Source organism: Ailuropoda melanoleuca, chromosome 7 (assembly GCF_002007445.2).
Source record: "Ailuropoda melanoleuca isolate Jingjing chromosome 7, ASM200744v2, whole genome shotgun sequence".
Lineage (NCBI taxonomy): Eukaryota > Metazoa > Chordata > Mammalia > Carnivora > Ursidae > Ailuropoda > Ailuropoda melanoleuca.
In genome coordinates, this window is record NC_048224.1 from 49018254 (window position 1) to 49042285 (window position 24032).

At 36.4% G+C, this 24032-nt stretch overlaps 1 protein-coding gene across 6 annotated transcripts in view; it reads left to right on the forward strand.

The window, feature by feature from the left end:
• Positions 1-24032, forward strand: part of RABGAP1 (RAB GTPase activating protein 1) — a 160630-nt gene that overhangs the window by 58598 nt on the left and 78000 nt on the right. For all 6 annotated transcript variants that reach the window (XM_002919994.4, XM_034664462.1, XM_034664464.1 and 3 more), the window contains 4 exons: positions 508-677; positions 11516-11690; positions 15505-15598; positions 19757-19907. In XM_002919994.4, the coding sequence (XP_002920040.1) occupies positions 508-677; positions 11516-11690; positions 15505-15598; positions 19757-19907 (590 nt within the window). The remainder of the gene's footprint in view (positions 1-507; positions 678-11515; positions 11691-15504; positions 15599-19756; positions 19908-24032) is intronic.

A 24032-nucleotide genomic window follows, 5' to 3' on the forward strand; every position in this document is an offset into this window, starting at 1 on the left:
GTATGGCTGTAGACAAGGCTGCATAATATTCTATCCTGAAAATGTAACATTATTTGCTTAACAGGTGCCATCTGTTGAGCATTTATTTTTTTTCTCCTTCATTTTTTTCTTGTTATTCATAGCACTATTGATAAATGGATAAGTTAACCAAGATTTTAAAAGTTGAGAATTACCAGTGTTGGTAAGAGTGGCATGAAGAGTCCATATGCCACTTTTGCAAAACAACCTGACAGAACATTTCATAAACTTTTATATAATGCTGTCACTAATTCCAAGGAGTCTACCCAAGCAAAGAATTCTCAGTACAGAAAGAGTTTTCAAAACAGCAATTTATCTAATTATTTTAGATTTTGATTAAATTAATGGATTACCTTAAAGTTTGTCTTGAAAGATTACCTAAAGATTATCTTGAAAGTTTATGAGAAAAGTAATTAATTTTACATTAATTGTATGAGCAAATATTTTTCCATTTTTTTTATTTGCTTCTCCCCCCCCCTCTCTCTCTAGATAAAGTGCTGTTTATGACCACAGCTGTTGATTTGGTAATAACAGAAGTACAGGAGCCTGTTCGATTTCTCATAGAGACAAAAGTCCGTGTTTGCTCACCTAATGAAAGATTATTCTGGCCCTTCAGCAAACGTAGTACTACTGAAAATTTCTTTTTGAAACTAAAACAGGTACTACACTTTTCTATAAATATGGGAGGGAGGTAGATAAGAAAGGAGAAAATATTTTTGAGGCTGATTTATCGTTAAGCTACCACCTATATCTTTAAACAGTCATGTGTATTTTAAACATATTAAGAGGAAAAATTGTCTTTTAGTTTTACTTGCCTGTTTATCATTTTTCTTGCTCTTCATTTCTTCCTCAAGAACCAGGTTTCTGTCTGATCTTGTCTTCAATCTAAAGAACTTATTTTAACATTTTAGTGTCGATCTACTAAAGTCATAACTCTTAGACTTCTTTGTCTGAACATGTTTTTATTTCACTCTCATTCTAGTGGGATATTTTCACTGGCTGTAGGATTCGGGGTTGACATTTTTTTTTTTTCTTTTGGCACTTTAAAGGTGTCATCTCACAGTCTCCTGGCTCTCATTGTTTTTGATGTGAAGTCAGCATGCATTTATTGATTTTGTTTCTCTGTATGGAATGAGTCATTTTTTCCTGGCTGCTCTTAAGATTATTTTTTTACCTTTAGTTTTCATTTAAGTATGATGTGCCTAGGCATGGTATTCTTTGTTTGTTTTCCTTGGGATTTGCCGAGCTGCTTGAATTTTTTTTATTTATTTGACACAGAGGAAGAGAGGGAGAGCGTGCACGCACAAGCAGGGGCACGGGAGAGGTAGAAGCAGGCTCCCCTCTGAGCAGGGAGCCCCGTGTGGGGCTGGATCCCAGGACCATGGGATCATGACCCGAGCCAAAGGCAGAGGCTTAACCTACTGAGCCACCCAGGTGCCCCGGAGCTTCTTGAATTTTTAAATTTTTGTTTTGCTTTTTTACCAATTTTGAGGAAAATCTGGTTTGTTATTTCAACTTTTTTTTTCTCCCCCATCTCTCTTTTCTCTCATAGGATTCCAGTTACATATATTTTAGTCCTTTTGATATTATCCCACAGATCTCTAAGGCTCTTTTTTTTTTTTCTGTTTTTTCTTCAGGTGGGGTATCATTTTTTTTATAATAATTTTTGATTATGTTGGGATATCATTTTAACTCTCTTTTGACATGTCTTAAAGTTGGCTTGCGCCTTTCATTTATCATCCCCAATTTTCTGTTAAGCCATTCAATGAAATTTTTTTAAAATTTCAGATCTTGTACTTTTTATTTCTGGAATGTCCATTTGGTTCTTTTTTTATAGTTTCTGTTTTCTTATGTGATTACTTCTTTGTTCTTTCAAGATTTTCTCCTACATCCTTGAGCATAATTATAATATTGCTACTTTAAAAATCCTTAACTGCTAATTCTAATGTCTGGTGAGTCACAGTTTCCTGTTTTTTTGTCTAGCAATTTTGGATTGTGTGTTAGAGATTTTAAATAATAAATTATTATGATCTATTTTATGGTCTCTTCTGAGTATCAGTTTAAAAAAAATCTGTCAGTTAATTTGGTCAAAGTCCAATTCCATACTCTGTATTACCTGTGGTGGGCAGCAGATGAAATTTGTGTTTCCTTCTTTTTGGCAAAACTTGGCCTCAGATGCCCCACTACTACCTTTTTTTTTTGCTTTCCTTTGTATCAAAACTTCTTGACAAAAAAAAATCAAGTCCATAGTGACCTAAATTGCTAAATGTAGTGGTCAATCTGAGTCTTCATAATGCTTGGCCTTTGAGCAGTTTACAATACAGATGATCACTACCCCCTTCCCTATCCCTCTTTCACTTAGCCTTCAGGACATCTCACATTTACCTCACTGCTCCACCCAACCCCTGAAATGCTTTCCTTACCTGTCTTCACTGTCTCAGTTCATAGACATCCTCTCCTAATTGCTGCTGAGGCCAAGAATTTTACTTTCATTTTTCACACTGCATATCCGGAAATTCTGTTTACTTTCAAATCTGTCTGCATTCTGGCTGCTTCTTAGCACTTAGATTACACTAATCTCATCTGAATTGTCACCTTTATCTGAGCTACTGTAGTAGCCTCTTCACATCTTCCTGTTTCTTTTTTTGCCCCCCCCATATATTCTCAACACAGCAGCCTAAGATCAAATCACATCACTTTTCTGATCATAACTCTTTAAACCTATTCTACCCTGTAAAAGCCAGAGTCCTTTTGGTGGCTTCTAAGACCCTTTGTGGTCTACTGCCTGTTATATCATGAGCTCATTTCTCTCTTACTGCTCTTCTTCCTTGCTACTTCTGCTCTAACCATGCTCTCAGGGCCTTCACTATTAACTGTTTCTTCTTTAAATGCTCTTCCCGTTTCCTACTTGCTATTATTTACCTCCTTCAAGTCCTCCTCATCTTTGTTTGTGCTCATCTTGACATCTTAGTAGTACCAGACTGCTACATGTAACACTGCAGTTTGTCTGCTCTTAACTTCCAGGATACCACATAATATACTTAATATTATTTTGCTCAGTATCTGTTTTCCCTGTTAGAAACCTCTACTAAGGCAGTATTCCTCATCTTCCTTGTTCACCGATTTATCCCAAGCATCTAAAACATAGTAGTTCTCTATAAATATTTGTTGAATCGATTTTATTGACATGTAACTTCGATCTTCAGTTTTACAAAATTACAGTGTTGCTTGTGGATTTACTTGGGTATACTTTCCAATAGCAATAAGTATTTTAGTTCCAGTGTATCCAAGTTAGCCCTTTTGGTTATAGTTAGAAAAAGGTGGCAAATAGAACAGGAATAGAGCTTTCTCTTCAGTGTTGTCTTAGGAGACAGAAAGTAAACCTGGGCCCCAGCACTGTTCTCCCAGCTCTTCACTGTGGCAGCCGAAAAGGATTAGCATAGAGTTATCAACTAGAAGTTGGCTTTGGAATCAGAGTATGTGTATATTACCACTGACTAGCAAGTACCTTCAACTCTGTGAGCCTGTTTACTCAGCTGTAAAGTGGCAGTGATTGAGTCTTCCTCATGGTGTTACTGTTACATTAAGTGAGAAACTGTATAACGTATTTGGCATATAGTATGTTCTTCATACATTTTAGCTGTTATTGAGAGGGACTGTGGAACCTATGTGGGGCAGAGGAAGAATAAAAAATACTAAGTCATTGAGATGCCTGGGTGGCTCAGTCAGTTGAGCATCCAACTCTTGATCTCAGCTCAGGTCTTGATCTTCGGGTCGTGAGTTTGGGCCTTGCGTTGGGCTCCATGCTGGGCGTGGAGCCTACTTTAAAAAAAAATACTAAGTCATGAAATCAGAAAAACGTTAATTATTATTAGTCGATCAGCCTCAGAAGAACACTTCAGAAAGAAAACCAGTTTACAGGTATCATTTTAAAAGTTTAGGGAGCAGGGATGATTCTTAAGTGTTTAGAGTAAGAGGTGATAAATAGAAATTCTGTAATAATTTTAGTACACATTTGTATGTAAGAAAACATACTTTCTTTAGAGTTCTGTCTCTTTAATCTTAATGAACATAAATAAGATTCCTCTGATATTGCTTTTCCCTTTAGGTCTTATACAACCTTATATTCAAAGATTGCATGAGTTTACAGGAATAGTACTTTTGTGGTTTGGTCGACAATAGTGTATCTAAGTAGGCTAATAAATGACTTAGGGTAAAGTAGCCAGAAACACATATACCTGAGACCTAGTCCAATGGACTGTTCTAGACTCTCTTAGGGTTACAAGCTAAACATAGGCCGAGTTGTCAATATTTTCTTTGCAAAAAGCAGAAGTTTATATGTGGAAGCTAGGAGGAGAGCAAGGAATGCCTGAGAATAATCTTTCATTTTTCTTCTTATTTGGGTAAGTCTTATTTTGGGGGGGAGGAGTTTTGTGAGGGATAGGGAATGGGAAAGAAGAGAGAGAGTGTGAAGAATTTGAGCAACTTGTCGCTGTCTTAGTGCACTTAGAGCACTGTTGATCTCATTTTTTGTAACATAATAAACCAAGTTTATTCCCTCCTTTACATTCATGGCATTAAAAAGTAATAGCTACAGGGGCGCCTGGGTGGCTCAGTCGTTAAGCGTCTGCCTTTGGCTCAGGGCGTGATCCTGGAGTTCAGGGATCGAGCCCCATGTCGGGCTCTTCCGCTGGGAGCCTGCTTCTTCCTTTCCCACTCCCCCTGCTTGTGTTCCCTCTCTCGCTAGCTGTCTCTCTCTCTGTCAAATGAATAAATAAAATCTTAAAAAAAAAAAAAAAAGTAATAGCTACAGTGGTTGAGAGCCTACTGTGGCCATCACTCTACTAGCTACTTTGACTTTTTCTGTCTTATATCATTTTTATAGTGATCCAGTGAGGATAGTATTTTCATATTTATAGATCCAGAGATGTAAAATAGATTTTATGGAATGTTTTGTGAACAAGACGCATACCTGAGTCTTATAAGAGTTCTCAATCAGGGGTCTTTTGATAGAAACGTCCTCCCTTTGCCTGTCTTTCTGTAAGAGTATTTTTAGGATTTACTTAAATTGAGAATTTAAGATTTTAAGCATACCAAAAATTTTAAATATACAACGTATACTTTCTGTTGATTGCTGTCAGTATGGGAAAACAATTATAGAAATTTTTTTAATACATGTTTAAAAATTGATTCTTTTTCCTATCACTAAAAGTACCTGATGACTCAGTAACTCCTCTTTAGCCTGGGAGCCTTCCCAACTGTGAATATTATTAAGATGGCATCATATTAGAGAATTCACTTTTAAAATTAGTGGGGAAAGGGGCACTTGGGTGGCTTAGTCAATTAAACGTCTGACTCTATGTCTCAGCTCAGGTCTTGATCCTCAGGGTCATGAGTTCAAGCCCCACATTGGGCTCTGCACTGGACGTGGAGCCTACGTTAAAAAAAATAATAATAATAATGATTGCTTTCTTGGATTTAAATATTTAGAATATTGTTTACTTGAAGAAACTGGTCTGAAAACTAGGTTTTCTGATAGTAACATAAAGTGAATTTAAGATTGTCTAAGCATTCTTAAAACTATAGAATTACAGAATTTTATTGCCAGACTGTAGGTATCTTAGAATCTTTTATGAAATTATTTTATAAATGAAGCTGATGTCTACAAGACTAAGTATACGGCCAACATCACATAGATAAGTTATTAGTATAACCATATTAGAAACCTGAGCCTCGTTTCTCTTTGGGTGGGGTGTGTGTGCGAGCCCGTGCCTGCCTGCCTGCACAAGCATACACATGCATATGCAGTAAACCACTGTACCTCTCAAGGTAAAAAATATGGAAATGCTTTCTGTACTAGAGATCTTCAGAGCTAAATCAGGAGGCACATGATATCGTGTGGTATTCCATTATTCCTGGAAAGTGTGATCCCTGGGTTAAGGTGGTAACCACTGGATTTCTCCTTTGTAAAAGTAGTTTACTCTTTGCATTTAGCAAGTAATATCTGGGGTGGTTCTTTGGCAACTTCCAAATACCCTGTTCCTCAACAACTTTCTGAACTAATGGTTTTAGCATCTTTTAGCAGTGATGATCCTTCCCTCAATCAGTTGTGTTCATTCACATATTTTCAATAGTAATTTCACTTTACAGGGTTTTCTTTTCTTTTACTTTTATATATGTTTCTAATATTGAATATCTTAAATACAGTAACTGTAATATATTTGCTCTATCCTACTTTATCAAAGAATTAAAAAATAACAGTATTGCAGAAAACACCCTTAATACAGATCTTATTTTATTGCTCCTAGCAAATTTATAACAAAATCTTTATAAACTTATAAAATGTGAAGAAAAGGTACTATTATATTTGGTTTTGAAATACAGATTTTAATTACTGAAAATTTCAGCAAGGACAAACATAATTAATACAATTACTGATGAGCATTTATTAAGCATTTATTAATAAACTTGTACCATTTATAAAATATAGATAATGCCACACTGCCATTTGTGTACAATTTATATTGTACAGACGTCTTTCAATTGGAAATAAGACCCATATTTTAATATCAGTATATAAAAATCAGTATGTAAACATCTAAATGAAAAGGTTTCCAGAATATTTAGTATATTCTGAACTTTTCTGTAGATGCTTACATTTTGGGGAAAACATTTATTAAGGTAACTGTAATATGTAGGTACAACATAAAAATGGACATATATAATATGAAATTATTTGAGTCTGTACAGTTTCAAATTCCCATTTGTTGATATTCATTCCAAAAAAGTCAGTATTGCAATAAATAAACTATTGAGTGAAGTTTAAGATTTTAGGAACTGCCGCCCCCCCCATTGAACATGTTCTAGTAAGATTATAAAATGAGTACTGTGTTCAGAAGTTAATTGGAGGGGCGCCTGGGTGGCACAGCGGTTAAGCGTCTGCCTTCGGCTCAGGGCGTGATCCTGGTGTTATAGGATCGAGCCCCATGTCAGGCTCCTCCACTATGAGCCTGCTTCTTCCTCTCCCACTCCCACTGCTTGTGTTCCCTCTCTCACTGGCTGTCTCTAATCTCTGTCGAATAAATAAATAAAAAAAAAAAAAAGTTAATTGGAAAAAATTTTTTTTCATTGTAGTTATGTTACCGTTTGACATATAGTTAGGTTCATTTGTTTCCATATTTTCAGTTTGGAGTCTTCAGTTCTTTTTTTTTTTTCTTTTTGGTTTAAGTTTTTGAATGTTTAAAATACATGTAATGGTACAAGAGTCAAGATTATGTAAAAATGTACTCAGAAGTCTAAACTTCCGTTCTTGTTTCTCCATCCAAACCCATAGGTTTATTAGTGGCTTCTGGGTTATCTTCCTAATGTTTCTTTTAGTGAAAATAATAAAATACTCCTATATATTTTTAACTCCCTTTTTATTTTTTTTAATTTTTTTTTCTTTTTTAAAGATTTTATTTATTTATTTGACAGAGACAGACAGCCAGCAAGAGAGGGAACACAAGCAGGGGGAGTGGGAGAGGAAGAAGCAGGCTCCTAGCAGAGGAGCCTGATGTGGGGCTCGATCCCAGAATGCTGGGATCACGCCCTGAGCCGAAGGCAGACGCTTAATGACTGTGCCACCCAGGCGCCCCCTTTAACTCCCTTTTTAAATAGAAACTAGCCTATGTACTGTCCTGCACCTTACTTTTTTAACTTACCGTATCCTGCAGATCATTCCACATCAGTTCATAGAGATCTTCCTCATTCTTAATGGCTACATAGTACTTTGTTTTTTGGATAAATCATGATTTATGATTTTTTAATTGTCCTCTATTGATGGATTTTTGGATTTTTAAGAATCATTTGCTATTCCAAATAATATTGTAGGATAGAAATTTGTGCATGTGTTGTTTTGATATAATGAAAGTGCATCTTAGAGTAAATAATTTTGCTTATGTAATTTTGTTACATGTGCCAGATTGCCTTTTCTCACTGTTGTAATTGTAGAGATGAACAGGATATGAGTACCTGGTTCTCCACAGGCTTGTCAAGAGTATGTTGTCAAACTTAAGGATCTGATGGTAGTCTTAATTTATCCTTTGATGAATGAAAACAAGCCTTTTTTCATATGTTTAAGGGTGGTTTTACTTTCCTTTTCTCTGAATTGTCTTTTCATACTTTTGGCTTTTTGGTTTTGGCCTTTTTCCTTTTAGTTTTTAGAAGCTCTTTCTGTATTTGAGAGATTAACCCTTTGAGATACAAATTGCAGATGTTTCTCCTGGTTTGTCACTTGTCTTGTGACTTAAATAATGATGATTCTTTTCAGCTTTTTTGCCATACAGTTTATTTTTATGTACTTGAATTTTTCGAGTTTTTCCCCTTAAAGCTTCTGGATTTTGAGTCATAGTTAGAAGGACTTTCCCTACCCCCAGTAATAAAGAAATTTACACATTTTCTTCTATTACTTATATGGTTTTGTTTTTCTACTTTTAGATCTCTGATTCATTAGTGTTTTATTCCGGTATATGGTGTAAAATATGGGTTTGATTTAATCTTTTTGCAAATGGCCATCTACTTGTCCCAGAACTATTCATTGACTGGTCTAACTTTTCCCCCATTGCTTTGAGATGCCACTTTCTATCATATATCACATCTTCTTATGTGTTTGGACTTTATTTGGGCTTTTATGTCCTCTTCCATGGGTTTTTAGGTTACTCATGCATCAATATCACACTTTTAATTATGTAGACTTTATAATATGTTTTAATACCCGATAGGGCTACCTTCCCTCACCAGTTCTTTTGTGGATTTTGCTGGATATTCTTATTTGTCATGTAAACTTTAGTTCTGTAGCTCTAGAAAAAAATGACCGGTGTTTTTACTAAGGAGAATTGTCATCTTTATGATGTTTAGTCATCTAAGAACATGGTATCTTTCCATTTATTCAAGTCTATTGTGTTTTTCTTTCAAGAATGATTTTTCTAAAGTTTTTTATTACAGAAAATTCAGACATACACAGAAATAAAAATAATAGTATAATCGACCCCCATGTACTATTTCCCAGCTTTAACAATGTATATCATTTTTAATAGCTGGAGTTCTTAACTTATAAGCAGGGTTCAGTTCATGACTCTTATGTTTATCTGTCGTCAAAAGGCAGTGTTCGTCTGTTCAGTATGACTCACAGAAGAGTTTCTAGATGAACTGCAGTGGTTATCAGATTTATATAGTCTCTGAGAATTTCTTTTTAAGTAAAGAGCTATTGATCTTTGAACTCTTTTAGATAGTAATTAACTGTTTCAGATAGTAATTTGTAACAAATGAAAAAAGGAAATCTTATTCCCTATCAAGGTGTAATACTTAAAAGTTAAAAAATCATAATTATAAATTTAGAATGAACATGTGTCATAGATTGTAATTCATTTCATTAAGTAATGAGGGAGCCAGTAAGATGGTAAAACTGGCTCTACGTATTTGAGGAACTTGAGTTGATATAGTCCTTCTTTAAAAAAAAATGTTAGAACAAGATTGCTAGGTCAGAAATAAAACTGGTTAATGTCTTCTAGGTAAGTTTGGGTTATCTTTCCTACTGAACAGAAATCATTTGCGTGTCTACTGGACACAACTCTATAGGTTAATATATAACTTTATAGAGTCTGGATCTTTAATTAAAAGTAAGTAGCTAAGTCAAAATCGTTTATTCATCTACAAAATTAATCCTTAGGTGGACATGTTAAAGTTGGCAAGCTAGAGTATGAGGGTCAAATCTATCCTGTCCTTTGTGTTTATAAAGTTTTTTTGGAATGTAGCCACACTCACTTACTTAGTGTCTGTAGGTGCTGTTGCACCGTCGGGGCAGAGTTGAGTAGTTGTGGAGACTAGTGGCCCACAGAGCCTGAAATGTTTACTCTTTGGCCCTTTACAGAAAGGTTTACAACTCTTATGTTAAGCAGTGCTTCAGGGTGATATTGAAAGGACACGTTGCCACTAACTTGGTCTTCCAGAATTGGGATAATTTTTTTAAGAATCTATGTGAACATTCAGATGATAAAATCTGTTCTGCCTGATATTTCTGTACCTATTGAACCTTTTAATCCCCCCTCTTTCTGTATTTTTACTTTATGCTTGTACGTCTTTCTCATTGATGTAGCTACCTTTCTAGTTGTCTTTGTATCTTTTCCTACAATGCTGCCTTTTCTTCCTGCTCTGTATTTACCCTTTCCCCCCCTTCTTCTCCTTAAACTGGCTATAATGTGGAATATTAATATATTTAAATTTGGTACTGGAAAAGTTTTATATTCTTGGTCCTTAATTTTTAATTTAGATGAGTTCAGACTGCTATGTGTTTGCCTCAAAATACAAACCAATTTGAGATACAGAATTTTTGATTAATCTCTTTTCTGCCACTCACCTCTACCCCTACCCCCAGTTGTAGCTTTCGGTTGAAGAAAAGTTCCCTACACTGCTTTAATTAAGCTAAAGGGCTGGGAAGAAGCATGGAAATAAAAGGACTCTCTTAATCCTTAAGTGTGTTAGAATATTTTAAAACCTTTTTTTCAGGGCACCTTGGTGGCTCATTTGGTTAAGCGTCGTCTTGTTTTCGGCTCAGGTCATGATCTGAGAGTCATGACAGCCCTGCATCGGGCTCAGCACTGGGCATGGAGCCTGCTTAACACTCTCTCTCTCCCTCTCACTTCTGCCTTTCCCACCCTCTCTCCCTCTCTAAAAAAATTAAAAATAAAAAAAAATAAAACTCTTTTCATGGGTAATTTCTTTTTTTTTTTTTTAAGATTTTATTTGATAGCGCGCACACGCGCTCTAGTGAGCATGAGCAGGGGGAGGGGCAGAGGGTGAATCAGACTCCCGCTGAGCAGAGAGCCCAAAAGCAGGGCTCAATCCCAGGAATGACCTGATCCCAGGACCCTGGGATCATGACCTGAGCGGAAGGCAGACATTTAACCGACTGATCCACCTAGGCTCGTGGATAGTTTCTTGTAGGAAACCTTGAAAGACACCTTAAAGTAACTAGGAAGCTATAGATGGTTAACACTTACTAAATATTGGTAGTTGCATGTATGATGATATAGTCTGAAGACAATAAATAAAACTGCAGAATTAGAGTCCTGCTAACCTATTTTCCTGTGGATTTTTAAGTCTAAACATATATTTTTCTCTTTAGAAAAGGTTACACTTAGGGGCGTGTGGGTAGCTTAGTTGTTGAGTGTGTACCTTCAGCCCAGGTCGTGATCCCAGGGTCCTGGGATCGCGTTGGGTTCCTGCATGGCGGGGAGCCTGCTTCTCCCTCTTCCGCTCCCCCTGTTTGTGTTCCCTCTCTCGCTGTCTCTCTTTCTGTCAAATAAATAAATAAAATCTTAAATAAAAGAAAAGGTCACTTTTAGTGTAGACATTCAGAGTAATACCTTTTTATTCTCCCATCCTGTATGAAATCAGAAGTGTAGTGTTCAATTAAAAAATAATTGTACCATCTAGTAAATAATATTTTTTCATCTTCAAGATAAAGCAGAAGGAGAGAAAGAACAATACTGACACTTTATATGAAGTTGTGTGCTTGGAAAGTGAATCAGAGAGAGAGAGGAGGAAAACTACAGCCAGTCCCTCAATTCGCCTGCCACAGTCTGGATCTCAGAGTTCAATGATACCTTCTCCTCCAGAAGATGATGAAGAGGAAGGTAAATTATAGGGAGAGCTTAATTTGTGTTACGGGGTGGCACACCTTGCACACCATTATAATTTTATCAGGGAACTGATACTGTGACATAGCATTTGGAATTCTTTCAGTAAATACTTATGAGAATGTACTATATGCAGGGAGGTCCATGGGAGATTCTGAAATGATGAGCACAGGACCTTCTTTAAGATAACTGTAATCAAGTTGGAAAAAATAAAATTTATAATTAGTGCTTTTTAAAAGAATCAGCGTGTGGTAGCGTAGTGTATTAGCACATTTTCAGAGCAAACTTGACATAGCTTCCACCTAAATAAGTGCTCTCCTTTCAACTGAAGCATTTTACAGGGACAGTTTCACTTGCCAAAATGTGGCTTCCACACATGACTCTTTCACAAAATATATGTATTTAAATATACAAATTTATGTTTATATATTATTGGATTTTCACATTGATAAACATTAGGAATCAACCAGTTCTCTTTTTTTTCCTCCTCTTCTTTTTTCTTTTCATGGTTATGTGTTAACTAATCTGTCATTCTGTTAAAAGCTACTATATAGAAGTGAAAAGTGGAGAAAACAACATAGGAAAAGCAAAAGTTTGGGAGGCATTTTCTCATCTATAATTTTGTACCAGGGCTTCTTATTTTTATAAAGAAGAAATAAGCTGATTATGATAGAAGGTCATATGAAGCATGTGTCTGTTAGGTTCATAGAAAGTTTTCTGGAAGTGCATAGAGGAGAATCCATTTTCCATTGTGGGGAGATGTGATAGGACATCATGAAGAGTAGTTTTTGAGCCGGAACTTTAAAAGTGCAAGGAGAATTCAGCAGGGATAAAGGGGCAGGTTTGGGCACTTCTGGCTAGGAAATTACATTAACAAAGGCCTAGAGGTGGCAAGAATGATTGGGTTAAAAGAAATACATACTAATGGTTATATGTACTTTTTTCAAGTTAGAGCAAGCCCTGACTTTCCGATTCCCACTGTACCCTGTAACCTCACTTTTCCTATGTCTAATATTAATGGCCACCAGTTCCTAGATGCTTAATAGGTAGGTAGGTACTTTGTTTCTAAAGTAAAATAATTATTTATATAATCCTCACAAAAATTCTGAAAAACGAGATTTCTATTATCCTTATTTTGCACAAAAGGAAATGGAGTCTCAGAAAAATGAATTTGCCCAAGGTCACACAGCTAGAAATAGGCAAGGGGGAGCTTTATCCAGTTCTGAGAGTTAGAAGTCTGAGTTCTATTCTGTAGTCATCTTGGTGCATTTAGTTCACATAATGCATTTTGAAGTGCAAATAAAGTACATACGTTGTTTTGGGAGAAGTTAGAGATACAATTAGTCTTCCTGCAGAACCAATTTAAGTCATGTGTTAAAGCTGGAAAGGGTGGAATTGTTCTCACTGTTTAAGACTGACTCTTCTGCAACTAGTAGTCTTGAGACTTGCAGTTTACCTTCTAAGTCAACACTGCTTAAATGGAAAAGCAAGTAATATTTTAGAGAACTCTTCCCCCCTTAAACTCAGCAGTAAAAACAAAATCCACCATAAACTGAGAAAGACACTATTTGTATGAAACCAGAGAGTGGTCAAATGGTGAGTCTGAATGCTACAGATTTTAAAGAATATCATTAGTTCTAATCTATAGCAGGCATACATTTTTCAGTGGAATTGAGGAGTTCAAAGGGCCTCTAGTCACAGGTGTTAACTAGGAGAGATAAGGACCAGTAGCAGACCATGGAAGAGTTAGGGAACACTAGAACACAATTTCTGTAAAGGACAAGAGTGTCTTTTTTTGCCCACATTATTTCCCTAGTGTATAACACAATTCCTGGTGTATAATAGATGCTCAGGAAATACTGGTGGAATGGGTAACCCACCCACCCCCCAGCCCCCAATCCATTCCCGTAGTGAGAGGCTAATGACAGGACTGTGGGGCTGAAGAAAGCTGTGTAGTCATCCCATCTTTTCATTCTCTAACCTGGTATATGGACCAGGGAGACCCATCCTGTTTGTCATGTGTTTGCTTCCTAGAAAGAAATGGCTGTAGTCCTCTGAAGAGGCACCTATGTGTAGGACATCAGTGCTCCCAGGGCAGGAAGCCAGCAGGTGTAAAGGGGAGGTGTTCAGAAACAGTATTCTGAAACTGAGGTTGCCTGCTCCCTCCCCACCCATACCTCTGCCTTAGGTAGATGGAGTTCTAAACACATATTTCAAACTGCTACTGTCAAGATATGTTGAAAGCATCCAAAACAGTAAAAGAGAATTTGATGGGACAGGTCTTTCTAATCTCTTCTAAGGAGTTGTCATCTCTGGTACATTTTAGTACATTTTTTATAGCTGCTATTCCCCCAAAGAGTTGTTGTGTTATATTGATATTTGAATGAGTAGAGAATTACTTGAGGCATTAGAAAGTAGGACCAATTCTGGCAAAACAGCAAAGTTGGTAAAGTTTATCGTCATGCCCTGGAGCCTTTTTCTTTTCCCATTTATCTATCTCCCATTTGTCCCAAAAGAGGTCTCATTCACTTTCAGTCGGTGTCTTCCCTATCTCACCATCAAAACTGATGCTAATGTCCAGGGCATTATAATGTAAAGAAGTAATAAGTATCATATGGACTTCTGAGCTGTCATTAGTAGAGATGCAAATTCATGATATAACCATTAAAAATATAAAGATCCAAACTTTCTTTAGGCAGGTTAAGCCAGAAAACAGAAACGACATTGGTGAGGACACTTGGAAAGGAGCACCGTTGTCCCCTACTAGTAGGAATAAATTGTAGAACCATTCTGGAAGGCAGTTTGTCAGTAAATTTCAAAATCCTTAAAAGTATGCATTTTTTATCCCAGGAAGTCCACTTCTGGGCATATACCCAATGAAAACAAGAGTTATGTTCATCCTGATACTATTTGTAGCAGAAAATTGAAAACTCCCCAAGTGTCCAGCAAAAGAGGATTGATTACATAAATGTCTTAGTCCGTGTTTCCCCCTTTCCTTACACTTAAAATTCCTCTCACAGGCCTTTATCATGGTCACTTTTTTCACTGACTTCATATCTTATAATCTTTACATTCTTAAGTTTGAGTTTACTTTTCTTAATTACTAGAGTTAAGTTTGAAATGGCTCATTTTGGTCTTTTTTAGTATTTTTGTGCTTTCTGTAATAAATATATGCCATTGTAGAAAATCAGAGTCCTAAAAACATAAGGGGGAAAGAAATCATAACTCCATCACTCAGATTGTAATTGTTAATGTCCTAGCATAATTTATTCCAGACTATTTTGACATAATGAAGATTTATTAGCTCCTGATATTTTTATTTTATGTGGCATTTTGCTGGATTATTAATGTAAACACATATCAATATGTAATTACATTGTAAACATGTATCGTAATTTAATCCTATTGCCGCTCTCCCATTGTTGGACACTTAGGTGGTTTGTGATTTTTTTAACTGTGGTAAACGAGACTGCTATATATTTTCATGGATAAAGTTTGCTTTAGAAAAGGAAAAAGAAGATAGCATATTTTGAGTCTTATCATTTTATAGTTAAACGGCTCTTTTCTGCAGTGGACATAATGTGAACTCTATGGAAAGCAAAAGAGAAATTAAAGAGATCACAGCAACATTGTACCTAGGATCATTTTTATTTTCTTTGTATTTATATCTGTATGCTAAAAGAGAGAAATAGAAATTATGACTTTATGCTTCCAGTAAAATCTTTCAAATTTGACTGTTATGTTTCCGTTCATTCTTCTGGCTAGCACAGCCACTTCTGTTATCCTTTTTTGTGTGTTTTATTTATTAAAGATAATGATGAACCTCTCTTGAGTGGATTTGGTGATGTATCCAAAGAATGTGCAGGAAAAATTCTTGAAACATGGGGAGAACTGCTGTCAAAATGGTAAGTTAGAATAGTTCTCCTTTGCATCTGTAATTCTCATTTTATGGGTAGGGTATCTTCCCCTAACTACAATATTCAGTTTTGAAACTATTCTATTTTGGAACCTATTGTAGAAACCAAAGTATGGGGTTTGTGTTCTAGAATCTCTGTTTTTAGAGATTTGTAAGGGTAAGTAGTGAAGATCTTAAATCACCTTTCAGAATATCAGAAACCTAATAAATTCTCATTGCTGCAGAAGATACTCAAACATGGAATGTATGGAGAGGATAAATCAGGAAAGAGCTCCTTTTTATGTGGTCAGGAACCATTGACTGGTTAACAATTAAGACAGTACACAATAATCAGGGAAGTTTGGAAGATGCTCACACAATGCATAGAGCCACAGTAGAGACCTCAGGTGGGATTTTTCCTTATCTGTGTTTTGTACCTAAAGTGACAGAGCAGAGAATTATGAACATATTGTATATTGACTGCTCTAGCATTTACTTTTCCTACTGACACTTGTAAAACTCAACAATTTGTCAAGAGAAATTCTCAGCTCAAGAGATAGCTTGACAACAGTGTTAAGAAGCACTGTCCTATAGACTGTCTAGAAAGGATATACTACCTTCAGGTATTTATTAATGAAACCAAAGACACTCTGGTAAGTCAGGTTGGTGAGACATTTATGTAGTTTCCTTTTTCCTCTCTGTAGGATGCCATATGTATATGCTGGTGGGGTGGGGGGAAGCTTGAAAGTGATCTGAGCACTTCTCTATTTCTGACTTTCTGGTTGTTAGGGTTGTCATGTAGCTCTCCCTGGGCCTATTACTTTGGGGTCTGATTTTTCTCAGAAAATTTAACTGTTGAAGTCTTTCACTCTATTCTTAGAAAACTGTTTCAGCATTTAAAAATTTTCCATGTCCTGAAGGGATGGGATTACAAATGGGCACGCATCTGCTTCTATCACTCTCACAGCGCTTTACACTTTGGGTGAAACGTGCTCCACATCGGGAAATGTCAAACGTGTACAGGAGGAGAATGCAAACCAAAGCATGGTTTGTCTTTATACAAGTGGTTTTAGGAAATGAACTCTGCAAAAGCCCCCCACCCTAGGATACAGTTCTCATTTATTTTTAATATTCCTTTAGCAGTTAGGAGACAAACGTGCTGATGCTCTCATCACAATTATATTTTCAGTTCAGTGAATTTGGAGTGTTTGAACTGCTACTGGCAGGCATTTCATCTGTATAAAAAGGTTTCTGCTCTAAAATAGAAATGTAATTGAATCTTGACATGGTTGCATAATAGTATATTTAAAATCATTTAGGTACAGCATTTAGACTCTAGATTTTGTTAGATGAACTCACCACCATTTTATACAAATGCTTCAAATTTGTTTTTTACCAGGTTTTATTCATTCATTCATTCATTCATTCATTCATTCATTCATTCATTCATTCATAACGTGTCCTTCTCCCACTTCCTCAAGTATAAAAGCTGAGTCTACATATTTCTTTGGGGTGTTTAAAACTGTTTTCGCTGGTTTGGGTCATGTCTTCAGAAATCATACAGTTTGTTTCTCTTAATTCATTTCATCTTTATTCCCCATCATTATTATATATGTTCTGTAGGTAGGAAGCATTGCAATATCATGGAATTTTAGAGCCTGGTAGACCTGGCTTCAAATCCTGCCTCTTCTGCTTCCAAGCTGTATGGTCTTGGGCAAGTCACGTAACTCTTCTGAGTCTGTTTCTTCATTTACAAAATATACAAGTCTTTAAAATTACCATTCAAGATTATTGTGAGTTAAAAATAATGGATGTTGTACTCGTAGTAATAGTAGTGAGAATTAATGAATTTACCATATGCCAGGCATTGTGCTTAGTTATGTGCTTTATTTCAGCTGTTATAACAACCTTATGAACTAGTATCCATTCATACAGATGAGGAAACTGGCTCAGATTTAGTCAGCAATTCTGGTTAGTAAGTAGCAGACCTAGAATTTTTAACACAGGCAAGTCTGAGCCTAAAGCTATTTTATTTAACTCCATGTTAGATTTTAGTGGCAGTATTAGTAATAGTACCTTTGAGCTCTAATTCTCCAAGTACATTTTAATGTGATTGTTAGTGGATAAGAGAACTAGTGTTAGTATAAAATAGTATGTTTAAAGTTAATGCGATCGGGGCGCCTGGGTGGCACAGCGGTTGAGCGTCTGCCTTCGGCTCAGGGCGTGATCCTGGCGTTATGGGATCGAGCCCCACATCAGGCTCTTCCACTATGAGCCTGCTTCTTCCTCTCCCACTCCCCCTGCTTGTGTTCCCTCTCTCGCTGGCTGTCTCTATCTCTGTTGAATAAATAAATAAAAATCTTTAAAAAAAAAAAATAAATAAATAAATAAATAAATAAAGTTAATGCGATCAATGACATAAAATTATTCTGAAAATAATTTTACCAACATAAATTAAGCTAGGATTAGCAAATAAACCTAGGGTTAGGTTTTATTTCTGTAAAGGGCCAGGTCATAAATACTTAGGCCATAAATATGTATAGGTCATAAATATTCGGCTCTGAGGCCCAGTAGTCTCTGTCACAACAACTCAGCTCTGCTGTTGTGGTGTAAAGGCAGTCATGGACGATATGTAAACAATTTAAAAAGGCTGTGTTTCAATAGAAGTTGCTTTACAGAAACAGGCAGTGGGCAGATCTGGCCATAGGCCATATGCACCAGTCCTTGAATTAAGTAACAGCTGCTTTTGTTCTTCTCCCAACCCTTCAACTTTTATAATATTTTTTTTTTCCCAAGCAAAGACAAAACCATACTGAACTGTCTATAGCTACCGCTTTAGGGTACTAGCATCACAGAATTAACCAGTTTTAAATGTACTGTGCGTTATTCTTTAGAATTCTGGGAATGTTTTGAGAAAAGTCTGAGTCCTTTTTGTATTTTGAGAGTGGTCATTTTATATCAGTAACTTCTGTTTAAATCTGGCAGTCACAGAAGCCTTTGCAGGTCAAGATCGTGCTTTACTGACTCAGTAATGGTGGCCTTCAAAACACAAAGTAGCCTTGATATCCAACAGCGCATTTATTGATCTGAGTTTGAGGACTGCCTGCGTCATTTAATCGACTTCCCTGAACTTCTTTCTCCATCCGTAAAACTGGAAATACTAAGCACGTACCTCAGATTGTTATTGTGAAGATCAAATAAGATTATATGCAAATCACTTTATAAATCAGTACTAACATTTCAATATAAGTTTTATTTTCCCCATTTTATAGATTAGATAAATGAAGCTCAGAGACTTTAATAATTTGTTTTGATGTTATAATAGTACAGTAGAAACTTTCTTATCCATCATAGTCATTCAAAAACAGTGCTTGAAGCAAGGTACCAGAAAAACCGCTGAAAGCTTTATTTTTATATTTATTTTAAACATTTATTTTAACTTAGAATATTTATTTTAACTTAGAACATATAAATACACAATTCACTTGTGAATTTTGATGCAGAGCCAAGCCCTTATCTTTGGCTTTGTGTCCGCTGATTGGAATTTTGCTATGTTTTTCTTACATAAGCTACAGCTATGAAGCTATGGTTTCTAGTTTTGATTTTTATTAAAAAAATTAAAAATAGAGCAGTAATTTAAAGATACTTAGGAAACAGTCTGCACAGTTCTTTCCTCCACCCAATCTTTTAGTTATCTTGGCCACACCTAGTTCAACAGCTTTATTTTTTTTTCTTTATTAGTATGTTATCTTTATTAAGTCTGTAAAAATCATTTAGTCTAGTTTTCATAAAAATAACACTGTTTAGGGGTGCCTTGCTGGCTCAGTATGTGGAGGATGTGACTCTTGATTTTGGGCTTGTGAGTTTGAGCCCCACATTAGGTATAGAGATTATTTAAAAATAAGTTCTTTAAAAAAAAAAAAAAGATTTTATTTATTTGAGAGAGAGCGAAAGAGATCACAGAGGGAGAGGGAGAAGCAGGTTCCCCACTGAGCAGGGAGCCCGACGTGGGGCTCGATCCCAGGACCCTGGGATCATGACCTGAGCCGAAGGCAGATGTTTATCTGACTGAGCCACCCAGGCGTCCCAAAAATAAGATCTTTAAAAAAATAATATTCTTTAGAGAATCTTTCTTTAATCCACTTACAGAGTATGGTTTTATTTTTAGGCATCTCAATTTGAACGTGAGACCAAAGCAGTTGTCATCCCTAGTAAGAAGCGGTGTTCCTGAAGCTCTGCGAGGAGAAGTCTGGCAGCTGCTAGCAGGTTGTCACAACAACGATCACCTGGTAGAAAAATACCGAATTCTCATTACAAAGGTAAGGGGCTGATAATTCAGCATTAATCCTTTTAGAAATTTGTTACAGAAAGATCACTGTGGCTGTTTGATTTCAGGGGACTTTTTATAATTCCTTTATCTAATATAAGAATAGAACCTTTATATACACTTGTAGCCCAAAGTTGTTTCTAGTGTTGGCACAGAGAAGAAGGAAAAAGGTTTTCTTTCTTGATTGGCTTCACCTCAGAGGCAAAGGATGTCCTCTATTCATTGTATCTAAATCCTTTTTGAACATAATTGTATTTTTAGATTATTTGTGCTATGCAGTATGAAAATTTTTCTTTTGTTTATTTTAATTGTTTTCATACTTCACAGAAATGTGTTCTTTGTAGGTAAGGCCTAGTTCTAGTTTCTACAATTGGAAGAACATGATTTTATTCTCTTCGATTACGTTCCCATTTAGCTCATTCCTCTAAAAGGAAGAATTCTTATTTTTTATAGTATCCCTTCCTCAAGTTCATACATTCCTCAAGGTTTTACAAGCAAAGCAACAAAAACTATTCTTGGTACAGCATACAAAAATTTAAAGTAATTTTCTTCAAGATTCGACGATGCTTTGTGCCTTTGCGCCCATCTCATTGGTTTTAATTTTTGTTTTTGTTTCCTCACCTTCTTGAAGTATTTATCTTTGGAAAGCAGTTTCCAAAGGGTTCTGAATGAATTGCTCAGAACCCTCAATAAAACATCAACATTTTTCAGTGTGACAAATGTGGGCTTTTTAAAAAGATCTATTAAACCCTTAAACGAGGGGCGCCTGGGTGGCACAGCGGTTAAGCGTCTGCCTTCGGCTCAGGGCGTGGTCCCGGCGTTATGGGATCGAGCCCCCACATCAGGCTCTTCTGCTATGAGCCTGCTTCTTCCTCTCCCACTCCCCCTGCTTGTGTTCCCTCTCTCGCTGGCTGTCTCTGTCAAATAAATAAATAAAAATCTTTAAAAAAAAAAAACAAAACCTTAAACGAATAATATCTCCATAAGACAATTACTTTTAAAAACCCTTATAGGGGAAGAATGGCATTTGAACACAAAATTGGATCTTTTCTTACCAGAAAATTACTTTCACTTGATCAAAATATTGCTGTTGTCATCATTTTATTTCTAGACAGATTTTTTTTTCTTTCAAGAACTAATATTCTAATTCCTTCCATTATGTTGCTGTCATTGTTCAAACAGCATTTACTGAGTGCCCATTACAGCCTCAGTGCAGGGGCTGGGAGGTGAAACACAAAGCAATGATTTGTCATTACAATAGACACAAGTCATAGGATGGTCTGAAATAGCAGTGGGAGCCATCGAAGGAGTGATTTATTCGGCCTGGGAGAACAGGAGAGTCTTATCAGTAATGTACCATTTAAGACCAGTTCCAGAAAAGAGCTCCCCAGCCATGGAAGGATGGAAGAGCATTGTACTTGTAGTGTGAATGGAGGCCTCAAAGAGTGAGAATCCATAACAGGTATAGCTAGTGAAGGTACACCTGCTTGTTTTTTTGTTTTTTTTTGTTTTTTTCTGTTGCTGGCAAATTGTATTTTGTGATAAATGATTCTTGGTTTTATCTCTATCCAGTTCTTCTTTTGAAGTCCTATGAAACATTTGGGTGAAAATGTTTTTGGTGTGGCTTTGCAGACAGATAATTTTGAGAGATCTGAAGTATCCTGTTTTTCTGATTCCATGAAAATGGTGTTTCTTGAATAGGAACCTGGTAGTTACATGATGTGTCAAAAATCATTTTATTGGGGCGCCTGGGTGGCACAGCGGTTGGGCGTCTGCCTTCAGCTCAGGGCGTGATCCCGGCGTTGTGGGATCGAGCCCCACATCAGGCTCCTCCGCTATGAGCCTGCTTCTTCCTCTCCCACTCCCCCTGCTTGTGTTCCCTCTCTCACTGGCTGTCTCTATCTCTGTCGAATAAATAAATAAAATCTTTAAAAAAAAATCATTTTATTAACAAAATCTGATATAGTTGATTATCGTCTTACATATGCTGATGTCACGTACTTTTTATTTCACATTAAACTTCTATTATGCAGGTGGCTAGAACCTAAAAAGATTTCTCATGGATGTATAATTATTTAAATTGCTGGTAGAGGATCGGAAAATACAGTTTTTTTAACCATCGTAGTGTTGGTGAATGTTTCTTTTTGTTGTACATTGCAGTGTCATTTAATACAAGTTGGTATTGCTTTTCTTTAGCCTCCTTGCAAATAATAGTTACCATTGTATAGGAATGGTACTTGACATTTTAAATTTTGTTCTGAAATTTTTTAGGGGAAAAACTTTAAAAAATTTTTAAATTTATTTTCACAGCAAGGTGTAATTTATATAGGCTAAAATACACAACTTTGAGGTATACAACTCAGTGATATTTTACATATAAATACACTGCTGTGACTACTACTAAGAAGAATATACCCAGCACCCCAAAAATTTATTTCTGTCCCATTCTAATCATAACCACCACTTCTCTGCCCTTGAATAACCATGATTATGACTCTTCTCTCCCTACCATTAGTTTCCGTTGTTCCTGAACTTCATTTAAATGCAATCATACAGTCGTGCAGCATGTACTTGTTTGTATGTGACTTCTTTTGATCATCTATTTTGGGAATGTTTTGGGAGCTGTCTTCATTTGTTTGTTTTTTGTTTTCATTTTTTTAATTGCTGAGAGTATTCCATTGTTTGAATAAACCACACTTGAAAAAAATCTATTTTGCTGTTCTAGATGTTTGGTTTTGCTTTACTCTTTTCCAGTTTTAGCCATTATGAGCAAAGCTGCTATGAGCATTCTTGCATTTAGCAAATATTATGGTCTGAATGTTTGTCTTCCTCGAAATTCATGTGGTGAAATTTAATTTCCAAAGTGATGGTATTAGTATTAGGAGGTGGGGCCTTTGGGAGATGATTAGGTCATGAGGACAGAGATCTCATGATAGTGATTAGCACCCTTATAAAAGAGGGTCCAGAAAGATCCCTCGCCGCCTTCCATCATTTGAGGGCACAGCAAGAAGTCAGTAGTCTGCAGTGGAGAGGGTCTTCATCAGATCCCAACCATGTTCACACCCTGATCTTGGATTTCCAGCCTCCAGAACTGTGAGCAATAAATTTCTGCTGTTTTACACATAGACCAATGGAACAGAATAGAGAACCCAGAAATAGACCCTCGGCTCTTTGGGCAACTAATCTTTGATAAAGCAGGAAAAAACATCAGTGGAAAAAAGACAGTCTCTCCAATAAATGGTGCTGGGAATATTGGACAGCTACATGCAAAAGANTGAAACTTGACCACTCTCTCACACCATACACAAAGATAAACTCCAAATGGATGAAAGACCTCTATGTGAGACAGGAATCTATCAAAATCCTAGGGGAGAGCATAGGCAGCAATCTCTATGGNCTTCTATGACATCGGCCAGAGCAACCTTTTTCATGACACATCTCCAAAGGCAAGAGAAACAAAAGATAAAATGAACTTATGGGACTTTATTCAGGATAAAAAGCTTCTTCACAGCCAAGGAAACAGTCAAAAAAACTAAGAGGCAGCCCACAGAATGGGAGAATATATTTGCAAAGGACACTACAGATAAAGGACTGGTATCCAAGATCTACAAAGAACTTCTCAAACTCAATACATGAGAAACAAATAAATCAAAAAATGGGCAGAAGATATGAACAGACACTTTTCCAATGAAGACATACAAATGGCTAACAGACACATGAAAAAATGTTCAAAATCATTAGCCATCAGGGAAATTCAAATCAAAACCACACTGAGATACCACCTTACGCCAGTTAGAATGGCAAAGATAGACAAGGCAAGAAACAACAATTGTTGGAGAGGATGTGGAGAAAGGGGATCCCTCCTACATTGTTGGTGGGAATGCAAGTTGGTACAGCCACTCTGGAAAACAGTGTGCAGGTCCCTTAAAAAGTTAAAAATTGAGCTACCCTATGACCCAGCCGTTGCACTACTGCGTATTTGCCCCAAAGATACAGACGTAGTGAAGAGAAGGGCCATATGCACCCCAAGGTTCATAGCAGCTGTGTCCACAATAGCTAAATCGTGGAAGGAGCCGAGATGCCCTTCAACAGATGACTGGATTAAGAAGCTGTGGTC